The sequence below is a fragment of the Falco biarmicus genome, chromosome 9, assembly GCF_023638135.1.
Source record: "Falco biarmicus isolate bFalBia1 chromosome 9, bFalBia1.pri, whole genome shotgun sequence".
NCBI lineage: Eukaryota > Metazoa > Chordata > Aves > Falconiformes > Falconidae > Falco > Falco biarmicus.
The window spans coordinates 50,689,435-50,710,990 of record NC_079296.1 but is presented as its reverse complement, the minus strand read 5'-3'; the positions used below and the strand labels follow the sequence as shown (position 1 = coordinate 50,710,990).

Here is a 21,556-nt window from a genome sequence, read left to right as displayed (position 1 = left end):
GGTTGAATTGGGTCCAACTCTTTACTGCTTCTGGCCAGGGTAATGAGATTCAGCCTTACTTAACCTCAAAACACTCCAGTCATACAGAGACAACGATGAGGTCTTGTGCCAGCAAACACTCAAATTTGATACTTAAATAAACTGCTAGTAGGCTTTTCACATGTGGTTTCTAACTTGTGTTGACAAACATCAGTTACTTCAGGAAAAAAAAATTGCATAACAATACTCGGACAACACTCACAGATGAAAGGTCGTGTTTGTCAAGTATTCTTGCTTTAATAAATTACCAGTTTTGCCAAAGTTACTCATGCTTTAGAACAGATCTTTCATTTCTGTTGTCTGTTCAATTTGAAAAATTCAGAAGACCTGGCATCATTGTATAAATGTGAGGGGTTTATTAGGATTCTGATGTGTTTGTTAATAAACGAGTGGCCAGCCATTTGCTTAAAAATAAATAAGCAGCTGGTGAGGTAGGGCAGTAACACAGGCTTTGGATGCTAGTGCAGTCTGAAAATTGAGATGGTGCTAAACTTCATTTAACAGGCCATTGACTTTAGTACAGATGGAGTTACAGAAAAAAGAAGTTAATTAAAAGATTGCTCTGCAGGTAAGTACTTGGCAGTGACTTTGACAACATATCAACAACTGATGGGTAGAATTCAGTGACGTGATAGCGCCTACTGAAATATCCTGGCATGGTCTGTCTGTCATGCTAGTTAACTTCTTCCTCTCAAAACTGGTCTTCAGGGTTTTACTTCGTTGGTGCTTTCACTAACAGCTTTGCCTGTGGAACTCGTGCAGTGTGAAAAGAATTATAAGTAATTTACTTGGTATCCTGGCAATACTTTTATCCTTCCACTTCCCATTTTTCTGAGACTAACCCAATGAGATGACCTTTTTTCCTAACATCTGTTGAGATTTTCAGTTTGTTGCTCCCGAGAGAAGCCTGTTTCTTCACGAAGTAAAATCTTTATGAAAATCTACTTTTGAGCTGGTAATTAGTGGGAAAACTTTCTTCCCATCAGGACGGGACTGTCAAGACCTTTAAGAAGCAACTTCAGATAAGGGCAGATACAATCCCAGTCTAAAGTGGTGGTTTCAAAGCCCTCATGGTTTTATAGCCTCCTGCCTGTGTCGTGTAACGTGGGGTGTACCTTGTGCCAGCCAGGGTGAACAGGCTGCTGTTACCCAAGGGAAAAAAGCTATGCTTGATCTGACCAGCTAGGCATGGCCCACGGCAGTCTTGCTGGTGGAAGTTGCTTCCCACCTTCCTGCGTCTGCTGCTTTCAGCACAAGCATTGAACAGTGCAGATCAAAAAGGACTTTAATACCTTTTTTTTTTCCTTGACTTATTTGTTTGCTGAAGTTGATAAATTGGCTGAGCTAATACACATCTGTTGCAACATCTTGTATATCTAAAAATAGAACAAAATCAAAATGGAATCAAATGGGATACATTAATTAAAATGAAAGTGCTTTCTCCAATGTTGAGAAGTACAGATAACAAAGGCACACATAGGCTCCTCTGTGCTGGTGTTGTGTGTTCCTGGAGACAAGACGCTCTGCTCCACAGGGGATAGTCTAACACCAACCAGGATGGATGCAAAAGGATGCTGTAAAGAAAGAGAAGCACCTTCTGGTTTGTCAGGTTGATTTATTATAATAGCCTAAATTGTAATCTATTCATAGACTAAATGGTAATAGACTAGACTGTATATTTTTTGTTTGGTGTTTGTTTTGGGGTTTTTCTGGTAAACATCACAGTGAAGGAGAGTTTCGAAGAGGGACCTAAGCAAGTACCTTAGTTATCTTTTCGAGTTAATGGAGAAGACTTTCACAGCAGAAGAGGTGTAGGAGAAACGAAGGGTATGGGGAGACACAAAGGAGTTTCCTTCAAAAACAGATAAACTGGTCTGAGACACCAGATCCCATAGTCAAAGGCAGAGCTTGCATTGCTGCCTGTAGGTGCTAGGAAAGAAGATGAAGGTGAAGCAGACTGTGGAGAGCTTTAGAAGTGAGGTGGTTCTGATGTGGTCAGGGTATGGGCAGCTGGTAGAGACGTGTGTGGAAAGACGAGGATTTGGGTTTTGTGCTGGTTTTTATCGGGATAGAGTTAATTTTCTTCACAGCCGCCGGTGCGGGCCACGATTTGGGTCTGTGCTGGAAGCCGTGCTGATGACACAGGGATGTTTCCGTGACCGCTAAGCGGTGCCTACACGGAGCCGAGGCCGTTCCTGCTCCTCCCCCACCCCACAGCGAGCGGGCTGGGGGGCACGGGGAGCTGGGGGGGCACAGCCAGGGGAGCTGACCCCGACCGACCCCAGGGATACCCCGTGCCATGCGCCGTCACGCTCGGCATATGGAGCTGGGGACGAAGGGGGACGGGGGGACGCTGGGAGCGATGGCGTTGGCCTTCCCCAGTCCCCGCTGGGCGTGCTGGAGCCCTGCTCCCCTGGGATGGCCGAGCACCTGCCTGCCACGGGCAGCGGGGAACCAGTGCCGGGCTTTGCTTTGCTCCTGTGCGCGGTGTTGCCTGGCCGGGTACGCTGTCTCCGTCTCAGCCCACCGCTTTCCTCACTTTTACCCTTCCGATCCTTTCCCTGGCCCCGATGCGGGATGCGCGGGCGAGCAGCTGCCTGGGCTCGGTTGCCGGCCGGGGATAAACCTCGACAATGGGGAAGTAAATTTGGCAGTAATTCATGTAGGTAGAACGATGAGAAGAAGGACTTGAACAGAAGAAAGCTGTTGAAGTAATTGTAGGATTGAAACTTGAAAATCTAGATAGGTGTTTGTAGAGTTCAATAAGAGTGGCTGTTCTGTAGGTAACACCGTGGAGAAAAAACTAGAAGTGAAAACGTGAACATGTCTCGAAGCCAAAGTCATATGCCAGCAGAAATTTGCTGGTGCCTGACAGTTCATCAACCACCTTCCTCTTGTTGCTCTTGTTGCCGACCCGGCTTTGCATCTGCCATCTCCACACAGTGATAAAGACCTTTCTTCTTCCAGCAGAGGAGTGAAAGTCCTTAGAATTTAGGCTTTAGAGTATTTCCAGCTGGTGTGAGCTAAACTGACAGTAGGCATTGGAATGGGGAGGAGATAACTGGTCTTGTCTGTGCTTTTCCATGATCTCCCTGCAGCCCGGCAGAGCTGGTGAGGCTATGCCTACACAGGACAGATGCTGAAATCCGGAAAGTCTTATATTTATACTCACATATAAAAAAATTCTTATATACTTATATTCATGTTCACATACAAGTCGGAACCATCTGAAAAAGAGCCACAAAACCAAAACAACACTAAAAGCAGTGCCTGAACTCTCCTCTCCAGGAGTATCAGCCCAATGGTCCATGCCAGAGTCCTGGGACACCACACCTAGCTATGCAGAGGTTGAAGGGGGAGGTCTCACTCCAGGCTCACAGGAATCACTCTGTGATAACCCGGTCAGTGGATTACCTTATGAACAGAGTTGACACCAGATCACCAGTTTTTGAGTTACCGAACTAAAGAAAATTACTTAGACTGGAAATTTTTTTTAGTAGTCTTATAACTTTTATTGCACGTTTTTACCAGATTTGTAAAACTTCTAGGAATACGAGCATCAAAAACCTTTTTTTTTTTTTTCCTTCCCTTCAGCAATACATCTTTCTCACATATTACAGAACTAATTCATTTTTCTTCACTACATACAAAATGAAAATTTTCACAGCTTTGTATTGCTATTCTGCTGCACATAATAAGCTGGAGTAGTAAAAGGCAAACAACATTCCCACTGTTTAATAACTTCTGAACCCTCTTATTAGCGATTTGATTATGCATCTTAATGCTTTTTGCAAGAAACTGAGGCTTATTAGTTCTAGTAAATAAAACTTAGAATTTTTTCCCCAGAAATCTGCAGGCTTGGGCTGTTATACAAAACTGTATTTATTTTAAAAATACACTTCTGTGCATAGTGCTTTCACTAGAAAAATAATCTGTCACAACTCTTTCAATAACCTTGATTTCTAGTGCTGTGCTTTTCAGAACCTTTAATTTTCTGTACAATTTAGATACTATTCTATGCTAATAAAAAGGGTGTATTTCCAGTAATAATGCTTTAAATTTATTATGTATTTTATTGATTCGTTTTTGCTTTTCTTTTTTCCCCTGTCAATACAAAGACTTGTTTAATTTAAGACATATTTGAAAAGTATAGTGTACTATACTGCTCTTATTCCTCCTTCCTCTGCACAGACAAACCATGATGACATATTTGTATCCATAAAGTGATCTGCGGTTGCCATTTGGTCACGTCTGATGGTTTAGATCCCTGGCAAAGCGATGGCTACGTGTAGCGTTGCATCTTTGGATCTAGTCAGGTGGATTAATGCAAAAAGCAGCATATGTTGATGTTTATAAGAGTACTGTGGTGCCGATTAACATTTATAAGGGTAAATGTGCTGAAGTTCTTGAGACGATGAAAATGTAGTCCCAAAACTATCGCAGATGGAAAACATTAAACAAATTGTTTAGAACTGTGCAATCATCTGATTAGAGAGAAATTGCTGGGCTGCTCTAAACCAACTGCTGTTTACAATTTTTTAAAGATAGTCTTGTGTACTTTGGCAAGTTAGGAAATAGTTTAAATAAGTTCTGACAGATTTTGAACTGAAGTCTTCTGAGGAACTAACTTTTCGCTATCTTATCAGAGCTATAGGCAATAAATTTGAATTCTGTAACCTAGAAAAAGGCAGACATACCAGTAATTTCTAGCAGCTCCTCTAGACAAGAGACATCTTACAAGGTTGTATCTGTTTCTAATTAAGTTTATAAACACTTAAAATCATCAGAATGCATATTTCTAAATCCAGTGTGATTCTTGAAGCATGCAAGATATTTAAATGATGAAGACAGTGCCAAGAAGGTGTAGCCTGGCACATTTTCCCCTCACTTTTAGTTTGTTTGGATTAAATTGAAATGACCGACATGGGATTTTAGCTTCATATGCAAAAAGATGCTTAAATATTCCAGTGCTTCTGTAATAAAAAGGTAACATTATTCATGTAATTTGTGGGTCCTAAACAACTGGCACTGCATAAATTGGTGTGTGGTTTAGAGATTACACTGAACCGTCAGCCCTATAACAGCATCTCCAAAAAAAAACATTAGCAAGGACGGTCTTTAAAATGTGATTTGAAGTATGGTCATAACATGAACTCTGTTTTGCATTGTTCTAGCAAATCGCAAATTTTGCTAAATATTTGTGATTTAAAAGTTTAGTTTTATTGATATCCTAAATATAATTGCTCCTGACATACACGTAGCAGAGTAAACCAGTGCCCCTCAAGAAGTACCAACGTCTGACTTTCAGTGTAGTTCACGAAACGTTTGACTTGGGCTGCAAGATTCCCCAAAATACATTTTTAATCCAAAATGACTGTCATACAGATTGTGTAACAAGCAGATGTATTTTGAAATTATGTAATTTTTTGAGAGCTGTGCTTGACAAATCAAGATATCCTGGCATGCTGCTTGCATTGAAGAGATGAATCTTAGCTGGTTGTGTGCTCAAGATACTCCTTCACCATTTGGATGTTGTGACTTGATTCTGCAGCACAATAATTCTGTTTTTTTGTGGTTTTGTGGTGGTTTTTTTTTTTTTTGTGTGACTGGACCAGAAGTGAAATCATTAGTTGGTAAAGATTCAGGGGAACGTAAGAGAGGGCAAGGACAGCCAAATCTTGTAGGAATCATTTTCCATACAGAGAAGGTGTTAGAAACACAATAACAGAAATTAAAAACTAAATAATGTGGGATTAGTAGAGGGATCGTGCAGATTTATTTCATGCTGAGGATAACTAGCATATGGGATTAGCTTCAAAATGTGATAAAAGTTAAAAGCTGTAATTAGGGGCAGATCTAGAGCAGCTGTGGAAGCACCACCACAGGCATGTGCCGCGTCCCGGCTCAGCTACACGCTACCAGCCACTGCGGCAAACTCTTCCCAGGGTCAGACCTTTTGTAACGATCCATGGTGCCTCAGAACGTGTTTACTCTCTGCTCTGGTGACATCATCCCGACTTTTCACATAGAACATAATTGATTCCATGTTTTAATTAATTTAGCCAGTAAATTGATTGCTGTAATCTCATTTATTTAGCTGATAAGCTACTGCCAATTGCTTCAATTTCACCCGTTTCATGGAAAAGCTTGCACTTGTAATTCTCAGCTTGACTCTTGTTATTTGTTTTTCTTTTCTTCCTCCTATATCAGTCTTAACAAGGACTTTGCTTTGCCCTTCTTTTTGAAAGATCCTCTTACTGCTTTCTGCTATTTTCACTTCTTTAAAGTTCAAATATTTTAATAAGGAGTATTTGACTTTCTTAGTCTTTCAGATTTTTTTTCCTCTTGCCATCCCATTTTTTTTGAGTTGTAACTCCTTAAACCACAGCGCTCTACATTTTGTCTGTTGTGCTGTCTTTTATTCCATTGTGTTTACTGACATTGCAAGCTTGGGGATCAGTACTGCGTTTTGCTGTTGGCTTTAAGTGTCATTAAAACCTGTGATTAAAAGTGTCTGGCAGTCTGCTTGACAATAGGGTTGTCTTCTAGGAAGCTTTCTTCTGAAAGTCTTAAATCCTTGTATATAGCCCTTCAGGATCAGCTGGCTTGGGATCAGTCCCATGGGAAGATTTTGCATCAGAAAAAGCAAGCCAGCCGCTAAAATGTTTTAGTCTTGCATAAAAGTGATGAAGATAAATATATGGAAGTACATTTATAAAATAGTATTGAAAAATCCTATCCAGAATTGCTAAAATTCCCTTTATTAATGTTTTTAGTTCATAAAAAATGTTTTTAATTCCCTGGAAGCAAGGTTATAATTCAGAGGGTGAGGATGGCCTATTAAAGTGACAAGGTGTGTTTTCTTAATTTGTTTGTGCAATGCAGAATGACTCCAAAATATATGATGTGAGGCGATAATTCTATTCCTGCATTTTAGCCCTTGTAATATAAAATCTATTTGACATGAAAAATGAAGTCTGAAACACTTTTATGTGTCATAAATGCCAACGTTGCAATTGTTGGAAGCTGCAGAAATCCAGATACTTGGAAGAGCAGTGATGATTTGCTCTCACGCAGCCACGAAGGTCAGTACATCTTAGACACTGTTCATGTGACAAAACTTAGACTGACTCATTAGTGTCATTGTACAGTTAGAAAATTACTGATTTTAGTAGATTTCAATATTTGGCTTCTTGTGTAGTCTTACTGAATTACAAGTATTTTAGTTAAAAGTTGAAATTAAAATGCGGTTTATGTAGTGTTTCTGCTTTTTTCATGTACAGAATATGTTCAGGAAATAGATGGAATAAGCTGTTCTGTTTGAGATGTCAGTGTACTTACCAGTTTTAAAGTTCTACTAGAGTTAATAATGAGATAAGCATTCTGTGTTTACATAAGAAAAATATGTTTTCATGTTTTTCATAAGAAATTAATGAAATATTTCATTCATTCCTAATAGGAAGTGTTTGTGTGGCAGTTGCTGTCTGTCTCTCATCTTTTCTATTTAAGATGCATCCTTAATTTAGTACTTCTAATCTATAATTCACAAGTTTAACAGGTTGTTTAATGGTCTCCCCTAACAGTACCCGAGTCACTTTCAATGATGTTCTGGAGGTAAGTACCTTGCCTGAACTCCAGAAAGAGATGTGTGCAGTTGTAATTCCCTGTTAGCATGTGAGTTAGAGTTGCTTTCGTGCGCTGTTTCCGAGCGCTCGTTGGATTTGGACCATGATTTTCCCTTTCAGTCTCTAAAGAGAAATGAGCGGCTCAAAATACTGAATGTTCTTTTGTTGTTCTGAATAATTTGGATACTTTGAGGAACAGAAAAACTTGGCTAACAGAAGTTCTGAGCAGCACGGAGATGCATGTGATGCAGGAAAAATCTTGGTCAGGCTCGTCAGTGCTGACACAGAGCGAATAAACCTTCCCAGAACCCACTGTGATCAGAGTCAGGCATTAGAAACGCTTTCAGAGCCCAGCAAAAACGAGGTGGGGCATGGATGAGCTTGCAAAACTTTGACCCAGCTAGTCTGGATCTGCAAGACTACCTTGTGGAGCCTGCTGGGTGCTGCAGCCCCCAGCCTGGGCTAGGGAGACACCCCGCAGGGAGCCAGCATCGCGCAGGGTTCGTGCCGTCAGCACCCAGTGCTACTGCTGGGTGCTGCTCCTGCTCCTCGCGGGCATGGCACATTTAAACTGAAGGCATAACTCGGTGTTGGCTAGGTGACCAAAAAGGTATTTAAAACCTTAGGTATTTAAATCCAGAAAAAAAGATAACCTCGCAATAGCCACTGGGGTATGCAATTAATATTCTTCTTTGGCCATTCACATTCTCATTTTTCATATCCAAAGTCATCAAGAATAGTGTCAGAGATACAACTTCCAAGGAATTGACTAGTTAGTTCTGTCTTCTGGAAGAGGTGGTTGCTTTTTTGTTTTGTTTTGTTTGTCTCTGTGTCTTGATTTTGGAGGCACTTCATACTGTTTTTAAATGGGAAGTTGTTCAGTCTCATTTAACTAACGTTTTCCCAGCTACTACTAGTTTGTGTGTGTTGGTTTTTTTCGGTTGGTTTTTTTGTTGTTGTTCGGTTTTTTTGTAGTGCATCCCTGAAAAGTAAGTCCTTGGAGAATAATATCTGTATCGTTTAAATCTAGCCCTTCTGTAAACCTTCTCAGTCACCATATTTCAGGATGATAAATTGAGGCGGGTTAGAATACTTGTATTGTTAGAGCTCATTACAAATAAACCAGGAATTTTATACTTATTTCAAATGTGTCCAAAACAGCAGGCTGTGCTTGGATTTTAGTGTTAGGCAATGTAGCCGACGGATTGTATTTGCAGGTAAGCCTGCAAATGACGGCTGCAAAGGAGAGCTGCTGTAATCGCTGTATTCACAGGAAATGTTTTCCGTTGCCCCCGTTCATGTTTACTACTGGAATAATAAAGAGTCAAAACACAATGAGTTATTGTTTCCGTGCGGCACAGCAGGGTTAGCAGATTTTGAATGAGTTTTGTCAAGTGATTAGTGCGCTCGCTTCTCAAGATTGAATTGCAAATCATAAACCAGTTGTATGATTTCAGGCACAAAGCCCAAAAGTTTTGTTTGGAAGATGTCGGTAGGATTTGCCCTTGTCGCAGCTTCCCGTCTTTACCCATTTTAAGGTCCCCTAGACATTATACTTGTAAAACTAATTTTTCTGTCTTCCTGTGTTAAAGGATCATTGGTAATACTTTGATAAGGTGTGTTTTTCCCCCTTTTTGAGCAGTGTTTTCCAGAGTTCCTCTTTTATTTCTTGTTAGAGTAACTGCAGAGTTGGCCGATTAAGAATATCCTGAGCATTTTACTGAACTTCCTTTGTGACTTGTGCTTTCTGGTTTTAATTAAGTATTCTTTTCATTGAATTTTGTTGTTGTTTATGCTTCATTTTAACTGTACTCTTATTGTGGTTCAAGTTAGCGTTTTTGTACCCCGAGGCATACTGGTCTTTAATATTTCTTCATGTATGAGCCTAGGATGAACGAAGCAATATGAGAAAAACCACATTTCAACTTGCTGTTTTATAGAAATACTGCTATTAATGAGTATGGCTTATCTTGTCACTGTGTGTTGTCTGTTTTGGTTTTGAGGTTGATTTCTATGCTTTGCTGGTGAACAAACAGAAATAATGCTTTAAATTGAGTAAGAAATGAGCTTAAATTCAAAGGTCAGATACATTCGACTTGTGACTGAGGTGGAAATATTTTGTATTTCCAGTAATTAATATCTCCGCTATTTCAGTCATAAAATTTGAAGAGTTAATTAAAGTTCTTCCTTTTAAAGTTTTTTTTTTGTTTGTTTTAAAATCACTGATAATTATCTGTGACAAGGTTGTGTAAACCAGACGTAGCTTTTCTTTAAATAAAAACCGACAAGGCTGTAGTGTTTCTCACCCAAGTGAATGTTGCTGTAGTGTAACCGGCAAGGGATGGGTGCTGCTTTTGATCATTTTTATGCCTGGTTTGAAAGCTTGGGGTATGACAAAAGTTTTAAACTCCTTGTAAATTGAATTTTAAACCCGTTATTTTTCTTTGATTTGCAAAATGCAAACACTGTGTTCATCTTTAAAAACTATGTGGGTCCTAACTGCTCCAAAATTTAAAATTAAAAATCAAGAACAACTTGAGACAAAACCCAAAACCAAGCACACCCTTTGGGCTGTCAATCTGAAAATACAGCAGCTTTTAAGTATTAATCTTTGTACTTCCCCCCTGCTATCAATTTAATGATTAGAAGTAAAAATAATTTTTCTGAGATTCGACTTTTAGGCAAAATGGAAACTAATTTATAATGTGAGTTATTTAGGTGGGAGTTTCCTTCACAGACTGCTTTCAAAGGGAGTCACAGGTTTCAGTTAATGGCACAGTTTGAAGTATTTTTAATTCTGAATTAGGTCTGGTTCTTTGCGTGTTTCCTTTCTTTCTTCCACTGTTTCATCCTGCTATGGAGAAAAAAATATGTAGTCCAGATTCTCTGCGTAGCATGGATGCAGAAGCACAAAGTGAAGGTGGCCAAATCCTTTCTTTGTTGCAGGGGGTTAAGCAGCGTTGAAGGAAACGGAAACTTACGATCAGAAACAGCATCATGTCAGAGTTTAGCAGGAGAGCCACATTTTTTTTTTTTAATTAGATATACTAGACCTCAGTAAGGCTTCTTACTAATTCTGAATGCATTCTGTGCAGAAAATGTAATAAATATTTTCCTGTAAGTAATGTGGGTTTTATTGTGGAAATTGGCAGTTGTCCTCTTTCCTATTTAAAAAATAAGAAAGTCAGTAAGTTTGTCACTTATTTTTTAGTCATTTCTTAATTTATTTTCCTGTAAAGGGAAAAATGTGCTTTAAAACAAACAAACAAAAAATGTTAGCTCGCTTGCATCTCTAGATTATACCCCTAGTAAATTGAAAAATGTCGTGTTTGTGAGGAGCATATTGAAAGGGCTGAGGGAAGAGGTACCGTTGACTCTGCACCCATCGGGCATGCCTAAGGAGCGGTCCAGAACGCCGCCGCCACCGGCTGTCTTTCCAAATCACTATTGATCAAAACCAGCTTGACCCAAATCAACCACCACCGAAAAGCTGGCTTAGAAATAGTTTGCTACAAAAGCCTTTGAACCATCACACGTTTTTTGCAAGGCGGCGTTGGCTTCCCGCCTGCTGGGTTGCAGCAGGCTGTTGCAGGGCTGGCTCTCGGAGTCTCAGTTGGGTGGCTTTGCACGTGCTTACCCGGCTTTCTGGCCAGATATAGCCGTTTTTCACTTCAGCTTGTATTAGGTAGCGATGCTAAAGATTAATGCACTTGGAGAACAAAAAATATTTGGCTATTGGTCTATATTTTATATTTTATAAGGATGCTAAGCAATTCCTATGCTGCAAGAAAAAAATTCAGAACTTGAAACTTCGGAGTTCTATATAAAAGCACACTGATGCTCGTTTTGCCTGTTACTGTGAGTAAAAGAGGTAAAATAATTCCTCCCTATTTTATGTTGGTATTTCAGCAGGAATGCACGTCAGTATTTGAAAACTGTCTTTTGGTTTCAGGAGGGAGCTGGCAGTTCAGGGGGAAGCTGCTTTTGGATTGTGCAAAGAAATAAGAACGGAGTTGTGGAGGAGTCTGCCGGGCTTCCCACTCTTTGCATTCCGCCTTGTCCCTTGAGTATAAAAGTATTTCAGGGGCCGGTGGCCGGAGGAGGCTGCCTTTGGAGATGACCGCCGTTACTTTTAGCTTGTCACTTGGTGTCACTCAGCAGTGTCGCCTGGGCTGCTGCTGAAGGTGGGTGTGTGTAGCCGGGCCACGAAATCAAACAGATATCTGCCCGACGTCTGCCAAGACAAACCGCTGTGTAGAGGGTCTTTAGAGCACTTACACTTTTTACTTTGTTTTTTTACCAGTGCTTAGCAACATATCTGATACGCTTTGTTTTATTCGGAAAAGAAATCCTCCATGTCTGAGCTGCATTTCATAGTGTTATGGGGGTGGGAACAAAGAATTCTAACACCTTTTTGCAATTTTTTTATGGGATCGCAGTGGTGAGGTTGAGTTGTATATGATATCTCTCTTATATTCAAATTCTACTAGATGAATGCTGTATAAATAATTTGCTTTTTTAGGAATATAGAGGAGAAGAGAGAGAAGTGACAATTTATTCAACAAGAATTCAGCTGTATTTTTAGCCTTTAGACTTAAAGTCTATTCCTGTATATTCCTATAAAGACAGGTGGTTGGCATCTGCAATTTCTCAGTTTCCTAAAATGACTGGTACTTTCAATCTATAGAATTGATTTTTCTGAAGTTTAGTTTTATGTATCTGTCACCCAAACTCTATTGATAGATGCAACTGAATGAAGTTTATGTTTTGTGGTTTTTTTTTTTTTATTTTATTTGTTTTGTATGTGAAGGGACAGTGTCTCCTTGGTGGACTACAATTAATCAGCAGCTCCCCGAGAAGATAATTTCACAAAGGCAAAGCCCTGAGGATTCAAATGGGCGTAAGCAGTACTGTAACTCCTTCTAGTGCTGTTGCTCATTTATAAAGCTTTGTTAACAGAACCGCTTCCACCAAATCCAGTTGTTTCAAGGGATGAGGATGAACTGTTTTCAGGGGCGCCAGTGGAAAATGCACAGAAATAGATAAATGGTGAAAAATTATTAAAAACCCAGAAAAATATGTTCTGAGACCTGGTGATATTTGCTTAGGTGAACAAAATGGGCATTTACAGGAGAATGGTTTCTACAGCACTCTTAAGAAGCAGCGTACCACATGAGCTGCGTGGCACAGCCTTTGAAGCGGTGGCGCACAAGGTCTGGTCTTACTCGTGCAGGTTTGGACTGGGGCGATGGTTAAAGAAGCAAGCCTTAGAAAATTAACTGGCTATAAATTATAACTCAATGAGGCATCTAACAACTATGCATTTGCAAAAGAGATTTTGTCTTCAAACCCATGATTTTATCCGTTTGAGGGTTATATAAATTAATGCACTAACTACTTGTGAGGCGAAGCAGAGGTTACTGGGAGACTCGGGAAAGTGTGTGAGGAGGGAAAAATAGGCTTTTTTTAGCTTTTTAATGGTAACAATACTGCATTTGGTAATTACAGTAATGACTACAGTTGCCCTAACAGATTGCTCCACTATTTGATCAGTCTGAGTCTTCCCAGAAATGGAAGTCACTAACTGAAATTACTTTAATAAAGCACGGAAATAATACTTATTGATAAAGATGTTTTTCTTATTTTCAACAAGTAGGTTTTATTTAATACAGCACATGATCTCATTTTTGGATTGGGATTGCTCCAGTATCCCAGCATCAGTCACACAGAGAAGGCCTATTAGAATTCAGTTGGCATCTTCTAAAATATAAAGCACATTTTATCATGCGCCAGTCGGCAGGAACAGATGCTTAATTTTTCTTTTTGGGAAGGTAATTTATTTTTTAAACAATGCTGGAGCCCGGTCTGCTTTTATTTTCTATTAAATGCTCTTAAATCTATTCTGGCTTAGGTCTAAATCATGAAGAAAGGGAGTACTTCCCTGAATTTGCATGGTGTCACCTCCAGAGCAGTAGCAATTGAAAGGTGGCTGAATTTTAACTTGCGGATTTGTTATTATGGTGATGCGAGTTCTTAGTCGCTTTCTCTAAAAGCTTAACTATATACTTGAGATTATTTTACTGATACTTAACATTTCACTAAAAAGTTTCTTTTTTCAGGTGGAGTTTGTTAGATATATTTAAGTACTTTCACAGAAGGTGATTTTTATCATTAAGGTTTTTATTGAGGGGGGAGTAAATGGAGAAATGTTCACTAGAATAGGTGATCGTTGGACTGTTATTTTTTTGCCTTTCAAACCTTATTTGAAGAATCTGGAATCAACCTTAATGTGTAGAACAAATATGTCCGACTGAATGTATTTATAAGTTTCTAAGAGCAAACATAGCTGGCTCTAAACTTTTCTTGATGATAAACTCATTACCAAGTCTTTATATGTGTAGTTTATGCACAGAACATGTGTTAAGCTTAAAACATGTCTGAAGTATTCACGTTACAGTGATATATTTTTTTTTTCAAGATACTGGTATTTTCTTGACTGCTCTGGGGGAGCCTTCTCCTGCCTGAGGGTTGTGTTGAGAACCTGTGCCACGAACCTGTCCAAGAAGGGACTGATCTGCAGCGTGGTTTGGCAAGCCTTACTCCTCCCCGGAAACACTTGGCTGCGGTGCTTAGCAAATTTGCTAAAACGCTGGGTTGTAGTAACAGTTTCATAAGGCTGTAAAGCTAGAGCTAGCGTGGGCCTGATTGCAAGGAGGATGATCCGCCGACTGCGGTTGATGTAATGAGTAAAAGCGGAGTAAGGCTGTTAAATGCTGAGCAACAAGAACAAGAGCTCTGCTGAGCCAGTAAGGCTATAGTGAAACTGAAGGTACGGTAGCTGTAGTTACTGTAAGAAATTGAATCTGGAGCCAGAAACGCTACAAGCCAAAAGATGAACTCATCCGGAGTATCAAGCTTCAGTATTATTTGAAAGCAATGAGTATCAAACAGTGAGCAGTGAACGGCTTTGAAAGTGCTCTTGGCACGAGGCTATGAAGGCTAGGCTTGGCGCAAATCCACTGCGGGACACAAACTTATAGTCAGCCTAGAGGTGCAGTAAATATAAACTTTCCAATTTAAGAAGTTAAAATAACTTTACACTTGTGTCACCTCCAGAAGCTAAGCTTGCAAATTTTTCCTTGGTGAACATTTGGAATGGAAGGAGGATCCAATAGAAGAGGCAGTAGGGCTGGTAGTAAAACCAACCCATTGGGATATCAGGAAGGTGTTGGCCACACATCAAAAACCTCAAGGATTTCAAAGAGGGAGAGAAAGCCATAAAGTGTTTTTGACTTGGTGTTTATCTATAGCGATTGCCAACAATAATTAGTGGAGAATGCAATCTTAGCAAGTACTGTTCAGATTTTCTTCCTTCAAACCATGTTTTCCTAGTTAAGTCTTAAGAAATACATTGTGCTTTCATGTTAGGAATCAAAACACAGATAAAAGTAATGAAGTCATTCTAAACTTTGTAAAGCAGGCTTCCTTGCGTTGCACGTACTAAATTCAGGCAATCAGCAGAAAAATGTTTATAAACCACTTCTGTGGATGAATAGGGGCAGGTTCTTAAGAATGCCTTGCAAAGAAAAGCAATCTGTGACCCCCTTTGTCTTTATTAAAGCATAAAGAATGCCCAAAAGGGGGTCTTCAGCTTTTCCGTAGTACGGGCTACATTTGAATAGAAATTTGTCAAATGGATTTCTTCAGATTCTTCTGGATGAGTTGCTTAGCTTACGTGTGGCAAGTCTACTGAGCAGGTGGGGGCGGGGGGGGAAGGCAGGACTTGATGACCTTGGTGACCAATTTGCTTCCCAGAGGCAGTGTCACATCCGTGGCACTTTGCACCTATTGCCGTTTGTGAAACTTGCTGAGAAAGTGCTACCCCTGTTTATCCTCTTACAAATAAAACCTGGTGCTCCCCATGAAGCAGCTGTTCGAGATACCCGGTTTCCCACAGCAGTTGGCTTGATTTTGAGTCGAGCAAGCGATGATCAGCAGAAGGCTTCGCTGCGGGCGTTGTGAGTGGGGAGCGGTGTAGGTGGATGCCATTCAGATCCTAAAATACTCTAACCTAAATGAAGCAAGTACATGAACATGTGAACTATTTTAGTCTGGGGCAGAGTGATGCAGCAGTTAAGCGGTTATACTCACCTGGGCTGGCTCTTCAGTCTGGATAATGTCCTGATGCCTGTGCTGGTTTGGGCTGGGATAAAGGTAATTTTCTTCCCAATAGCTGGTGCGGGCCACGATTTGGGTCTGTGCTGGAAGCCGTGCTGATGACACAGGGATGTTTCCGTGACCGCTGAGCGGTGCCTACACGGAGCCGAGGCCGTTCCTGCTCCTCCCCCACCCCACAGCGAGCGGGCTGGGGGGCACGGGGAGCTGGGGGGGCACAGCCGGGGGAGCTGACCCCGACCGACCCCAGGGATACCCCGTGCCATGCGCCGTCACGCTCGGCATATGGAGCTGGGGACGAAGGGGGACGGGGGGACGCTGGGAGCGATGGCGTTGGCCTTCCCCAGTCCCCGCTGGGCGTGCTGGAGCCCTGCTCCCCTGGGATGGCCGAGCACCTGCCTGCCACGGGCAGCGGGGAACCAGTGCCGGGCTTTGCTTTGCTCCTGTGCGCGGTGTTGCCTGGCCGGGTACGCTGTCTCCGTCTCAGCCCACCGCTTTCCTCACTTTTACCCTTCCGATCCTTTCCCTGGCCCCGATGCGGGATGCGTGGGCGAGCAGCTGCCTGGGCTCGGTTGCCGGCCAGGGATAAACCTCGACAATGGGGACAGAAGATCGAGTCTTTGCATAGTTCATGTCCCCAAATGCTGACGTTCTAGTAAGCATCACTTCTCTGTTACTGTTTGAATTTATATGATTCTATTCTCAAACTCATCTTACAGATCCTGTGTTTCAGTTGACTCTTACCTTGGTGGCTTTTTAAACCTGAGGTTCAGAAAATCCCCAAATTTTATATCAGTATTTTGTAATAACTTTAATTTCATTTATCCTGCAGGGGACCCAGGTGTGTGGCATGTTCTCTCCCTTCCTTTAAAGAGTTTTCCAGCATTACAGAGCCAATTTTTCTGACATGCAGCGGCTATATAACATTATTGTTCAGCAATAGTAGCATCAATTGGATTCTTAAAAATAAGGAAATTTTAACTTGCTCAACGATGCTCTTACGTGTATGGTTCTGGTTAAATTAAGTCACAAGGGGTCTATAGATGAGGTTAATAAGATTCAACTATGGTGCGTGTGTCTTTGAAAGCTTGAGGAATTTAGTCATGCCCACCCAGGTAGCGCTTGCACTGCTCTTCTCTCTGTCAGTCTGCAGAGCTTGGGGGTCAGACTCTGAGTGAGGGCATGCGTTTAACTTCATTCTACTGGAGAAACTCATAGACCTGTATAAATGAGGGGGGAAAAGGTGGGGGCTGGAGGGCCGGGGAGTTTCACCTGGGAAGGTAGTTTATTGCCTGATGCTTACCTAAGGCAAACAGTGCGGAGACTTCTCGCTGGGTTTAATACACTTTCCACAATGGGGGAGAGGGAGGGCTCCGTGCTGGTGGGTTCTGCAAGCGGTGTAGTAATTAAGTGCGATATGGTAATAACAGCAAGTCTCTTCTGATCGGTTGCATTTGAAAGTATTTCCCAGATAGAGTTTCACTTCTGGCAGTGGGCTCCAGCGAGCATTAAATGAATGTGAATTTTAAAATACACCAGTAGAGTTATCTTGAGAAATGCTGTATATCACCATTAGAAATGTGTGATGCATGATTTATTTTTTTGCAGACGGCAAATATAGTTACTTTGCAAGCTAGGTTTTGTTTTCGGCCATGATTCAAGAAGACTGCTCTATAGATCAGCTCTGCTTTCATCTGCTGTCCATCTGCAGATTAGCTTTATTACTTCGTATACTTTTCATTATGCATATTTAAGTTAGTTGCATAAATTAGGATCATATGGACAACATACATAACTAGGTTTTATGTTCTCTGATTCTCTTTGCAGTTGATGAAGGTCGCATGAAGGAACTGGGCAGAGTGAGGGTACTTCACAAGAGAACCGTGATGCCTTACAGTGTGTATAAGAAAAGAAGGAAGGGGCCAAGCGATGAAGCCAGCGTTCAGCAATATGCAAGTTTGGTTGGACAGACCTGTTCTGAAAGAATGTTGTTGTTTAGAAGTTGAAAAAAATCATTAAATGGCATTTCAATGGCGCTACGTTTTATTGCACTGCCACTGGGTGATATGTACTATAGTTGTGTGTCGGTATGCCTACTCAAGTAGCAGTATGAAATACAGGTATCTATCTAGGCGTGTGTCAATACATGGTACTGTGTTTGAAGGCCAACTCCAATAAAACTTACAATACAGCAAGGCTTTAGCAATATACATTTAGAAAAACATGCTTGCAATATATTTTAATTAAGTAGTTCTAGTCTTTCTATGCATTTTGAATAATTCTAAGTATCTAAGCAAAATGAAAAACAGGTGTCTTTTTTTGTAGAGAAAAAACGTTGACTAAATCTAGATAAACAATAATTAACTTAGAAATGTTTTCAAATAGCACCTTGGATATCTGTCGTTCAAAATTGCCATGACTTTTTTGCTCGCATTTGTACGCTTCTAAACTCTTGCAAGAGAATTGAAACGTGCTGTTGCTTTCTAATGTGAAATCTGGCATGGTTTAATTTTTTCAATAGCATATTTAAAAACAGGAAGAAATTATTTTCACTGCACATTCTTCATTTGTTTAAAGCAGTAGGATGGTGTCTGAGGTCCTAGTGAGTGCAGGAGTTCATAGTCGATTCTCAGTGGCAGGGGATGCAATGCTTTGGAAAACTTTCCCCTTTAGAGATGAAACAGAATAGTTGCACTAGAAATATACCAAAGATATGTAGCCAAGTGGCACAGTGTTTTTTTGGTATAAGCCTTATCCTTTGTCTAAAACGATGGGTATTTTAATGCACATCACTAATGTGAAATAGAGCTTGGAAGGTTTATTCTATAGCTCTTCGGTGCACATTTCAGAACTATGCTCAAAAAAAGACGTGAGGTACCACTGCTGGGTTTTGTTGTGATTTTTTTCTCTGCCGAATTTTTTGGGAAGACTTAAATATCACGTTCCTGAGTTTTTACTGACTGTTTTATTTATGGTGCAGTAGTTCACAGGTAACATCTTTAATAACATTTTACTAAATACTTCTGTTGGAAATACAGGAAGTTGTGATGCTTCATGAAAGCACTTTATTATCTGATATATGAATGTTGTCATTAGTAGTCTGTGTCCCTCTCAAGTCATATAAGTTACGGGAGTTTGGGGAAATAACACTGTTAGGTAATTCAGTAATTTATTACGACATCGTAAGAATACCGGTGTGTTTGTTTCTTATCTTCTTGGATAACGAGAGCTAGTATTTACCTTGAATCAACTTGAAGTTTCCTGTTAACCTTTGAAGAAAGATTCTTATTCAAGGATACATGTGTAGATGTTTTCCCCTAGAAAGGAACCAAATTCAGTCTTACTCTGAGGGTTACACCTCCTATCATTCATGGGCTTGATTTAATTTTAAACACTTGGTCAACGTTATTAATCATTGATTTTTATGTGGAACAGACGTAAGAATTTGGGGATTCAAGTGCATTGCAGATTTAACTTTTTTTTTCCCGTATCTGTTTGATCATTGTAGTATTATTGATACAGAGTACAGCTTCGACGATAATTTTGAAGAGTAATTTTATATTTAATAAATTGGGATGTATAGTATTGAACTACTCCCAGTCTACAACAAAATTGATTCTTTCTGTCAGTGTTATATCTGGTATGTGTTTATCTGTTGCCTGGTACCAAGAAGTTTCTGTATAGTGTACCATCTAGTTTGTGTCCATGTCTTATCTAAACTTACTGCCATGGGAGAACCACTAAATACTTCTTATAAACATTATTGTAGAAGAGTTCCTTTCTGTGGAGAAAATACTCTTGCCACTCAGTGAAATGTCAAATAGTATAACATTTTCTGCCTGCACAATGTGTTGAAAAGCATCGATGCCCATATGGCTTAAAACCAAAATAAATGAGAAAACCTTTTTATATGATATAAAATGTTAATGGGCACAGAGGAATTGCAGTATGACTTGCAAAAATCTTAAAGATTATCAAAACCACTTAATGACGGCCTCACTGTGCTCCTGGAGAAGTTAAAGTTTCTGTTAAATTGCAAGGGGGCAGACTTCACGTCACCACTGAGAGTTCCTGAGGAGCTCCATCTTTTTGTCCCACTATTTGTTACCGATACGCCTTCTAGATACGCATTAGGCTTTTTTTATCTGATGCTTTGTTTCTCTTGGGGAGCTTTTAAGAACTGCCGTTAAAGAAAAGCAAGATAAGTATAAAATTAAAAATTCAGTACAGCTTGAAGTTCTCGTTAGTGTGACCACTAAAGGTAAATGGCCACATCCTGTGAGTGCTGAGATGGTGCTTTTGCTTTCTGACCTGCACTGAGCCGTAGCACCGCGGCGTGCTGGGCTTCTGACTCCTACTGGACTCAAGTATATTAAAAGAAAGGTCAACACTGAGATTAACTCATAAACTGAGTTCATCTGATGTTGTACGCTGAGATTTGACTGGCTGCTTTAGTGTAATTTTAGAAGGAAATCGGAGCAGTCGTTTTCAGGACTGATACCTCTATCCCTGGTTTAGGAGGGGAGTAGAGTCTGAGGATGAAGTTCTGTAAATATTGCTATTGACTTCAGTGGAGCTGAAAATTCACCACTGTCACAATTGTATTTAATAAGAGGTTGTCGTTGAGCGTTACTGAATTTAGAGATAATTTAGTAGTTAGTTTGTGAGAGTTAATCCCTAAAGTGATGTTGCCTTGTTCTATCTTCTGTTGAAAAATAAGCATAAAACGTAAGAAAGTGCAGAGCTGTGACCAGTGTTAAAAAATACCATTCTTTGTTTTAATTGGGAATACTCATTTCCAGCATCAACATATTTCAGTAAATGCGAACAAACCCGCATGTTGAGTTTGTAATTGCTTTTCAGCAGGCCTGTTTGACTTGCAAGTATAGAAAATAAAGTTATTTCTGGTCTCTGTGAATTAATATAAATAACAGCTCCGAGTGTGACTTCTGTATTACTTTGTAGGAATTCATTATCTTGGAGGTTGGCTAAGTGTCTGGTGAACAGCAAAATCAGGGAAGTGAAAGAGCAGCAGTATGAGAAGGGATTCGTATCAATCAGTTCAAAACACATGGCCGTGTTTTACAACTAAGTTGTAGTTAGGTTAATAAAGCGTTTGTGCTTTGAAACAGAATTTATAATTCTTTTGTGGATAGAATAGAACTGAATAAAGAGGCTTTTGACAAATGGAGACTACACAGGACTAGCTGTTTAATTTAGTTAGGCGACACCATTTCTAGTTGGTAGGAAAAACCCTTTCTCTGAAGCCAAACAAGCAACGCAGCAATGTGGATGTTGTGCACAAAGATAACCAAACACTGATTCGTTTTCCTGCTGAACAAGGCAGAATTCCAGCTAATTCTGAATTTCCTGAGTGAGACTTTTGTCAAAGCCTGGTGCCACCATGGCTCAACATTTTGGTGAGACTTTTCCTGTTTCATTGCTCCTTGGGAGACGACATCCATCACTCTTTTTGAAGTTCTGTTAATACCTTTGCCAGGCAATCATTCTGAAGCTACCAGCTTGATCAGCCATCTATTGCTGAATTCTCTCTCGTTCTGGTTGTCCCAGATGATCCTTCAGATGTGCATTAAGGGTGCTCCTCACCTGCCTCTCCATGTCCACTGTCCCCCCTCCCAGCTTTGAGGGTTCTTCTTGCTTGTTCTGTCCCAGTCTTGCAGCAGGAAGAGTCCACATTTGCAAGGGTGTAGACAATA

General features: G+C 40.3%; 1 protein-coding gene across 7 annotated transcripts in view; it reads left to right on the top strand.

The window, feature by feature from the left end:
* ATE1 (arginyltransferase 1) overlaps positions 1 to 20,770 on the top strand; it is an 86,943-nt gene extending 66,173 nt beyond the window's left edge. For 6 of the 7 annotated variants that reach the window (XM_056351204.1, XM_056351206.1, XM_056351203.1 and 3 more), the window contains one exon: positions 17,667 to 20,770. In XM_056351204.1, coding sequence (XP_056207179.1) covers positions 17,667 to 17,845 — 179 coding nt within the window. In that variant the 3' untranslated portion in view covers positions 17,846 to 20,770. The remainder of the gene's footprint in view (positions 1 to 17,666) is intronic. The other variant, XM_056351208.1, reaches the window with a different exon arrangement.
* Positions 20,771 to 21,556: the final 786 nt, after the last annotated feature.